General features: G+C 66.3%; 1 protein-coding gene across 1 annotated transcript in view; it reads right to left on the bottom strand.

Annotated features, from left to right (window-relative positions):
• Nucleotides 1-17: 17 nt before the first annotated feature.
• HGH1 (HGH1 homolog (S. cerevisiae)) overlaps nucleotides 18-947 on the bottom strand; it is a gene marked incomplete at both ends in the record, with an annotated part of 3,072 nt that continues 2,142 nt past the window's right edge. The window contains 2 exons of the mRNA XM_009583136.1: nucleotides 18-158; nucleotides 371-493. Of these exons, the coding sequence (XP_009581431.1) occupies nucleotides 18-158; nucleotides 371-493 (264 nt within the window). The remainder of the gene's footprint in view (nucleotides 159-370; nucleotides 494-947) is intronic.

Below are 947 nucleotides of genomic sequence, written 5' to 3'. Positions count from 1 at the left end.
GGCGTCGAGCCCCGCGCCTCCTGCCGCTCCTCCCGCTCCCGCTGCCACCACTCCTCTTCCTCCCGGTCCAGGCGCTGCAGCTGCTGCTCCACCTCCTCGGGGACGTTCACCTCCAGCAGGTTCTCCATCCCCGGGCCGGGCTCGTCCCCGATCAGCACCTTTTCCCAGGAGGGGGAGGAAGGCTCAGGGAAGGGCGACAGGCTGGTGGGACGCCCACTCTTCCCCTCCCCACAGCTCTCTGCAAGGGCCCCACGACCCAGCGAGGAGCAGAGAGCGAGGGAGAGGCAGGACAGAGCCCTCGGAACAGCTCCAGGGCAGCTCTGCACCCCGGGACCTGGCTCCCCGCCCCCCCAGGGACCCTGCTCCCCACCTGAATGAGCTTCTCGCACGCAGCCAGCACGTCGGGCTCCCGCTCCCAGCGGTGCAGCTCCCGCAGGATCAGGTACGTCCCCTTCTCCCTCACGATGTGCCGGCCGGCCTTGGTGGCTGTGAGCTGCGGAGGAGACAAAGCAGCAGCATGGGCAGGGATTCTGGTGTGGCCAGGAGAGCGGTGACAGCAGCCAGCAAGGGATGCCGTGGGGCCTCAGCCAGGGGTGATGAAAATGCCCCACCGCGTGGGGGGCTGTCACAGAGCTGCTCTGACCCCCGGAGTGGTGGGACGGCCCTCCGACATAGGAACAGGGCTGGAGAGCCTGCCGGGAGAGGGGGACACTGGCTCGCCCTGGCCTGGTGGCAGAGGGGAGCTCATTGGCCCTTAAACACAGAACCACAGGCTGGTTGGGGTGGGAAGGGAACTCTGGAGGTCACCTGGTCCTCGAGCAGGGACACCCAGAGCCAGGTGCCCAGCAAGACAGAATCACAGAAATCGTTTAGGCTGGAAAAGACCTCTAAGATTGAGTCCAACCGTTAACCCAGCACTGCCAAGCCCACCACTAAACCACCTCCCT

Source organism: Fulmarus glacialis, unplaced genomic scaffold (assembly GCF_000690835.1).
Source record: "Fulmarus glacialis isolate BGI_N327 unplaced genomic scaffold, ASM69083v1 scaffold3168, whole genome shotgun sequence".
In the NCBI taxonomy this organism is placed as follows: domain Eukaryota; kingdom Metazoa; phylum Chordata; class Aves; order Procellariiformes; family Procellariidae; genus Fulmarus; species Fulmarus glacialis.
This window is presented reverse-complemented; position numbering and strand designations above follow the sequence as displayed.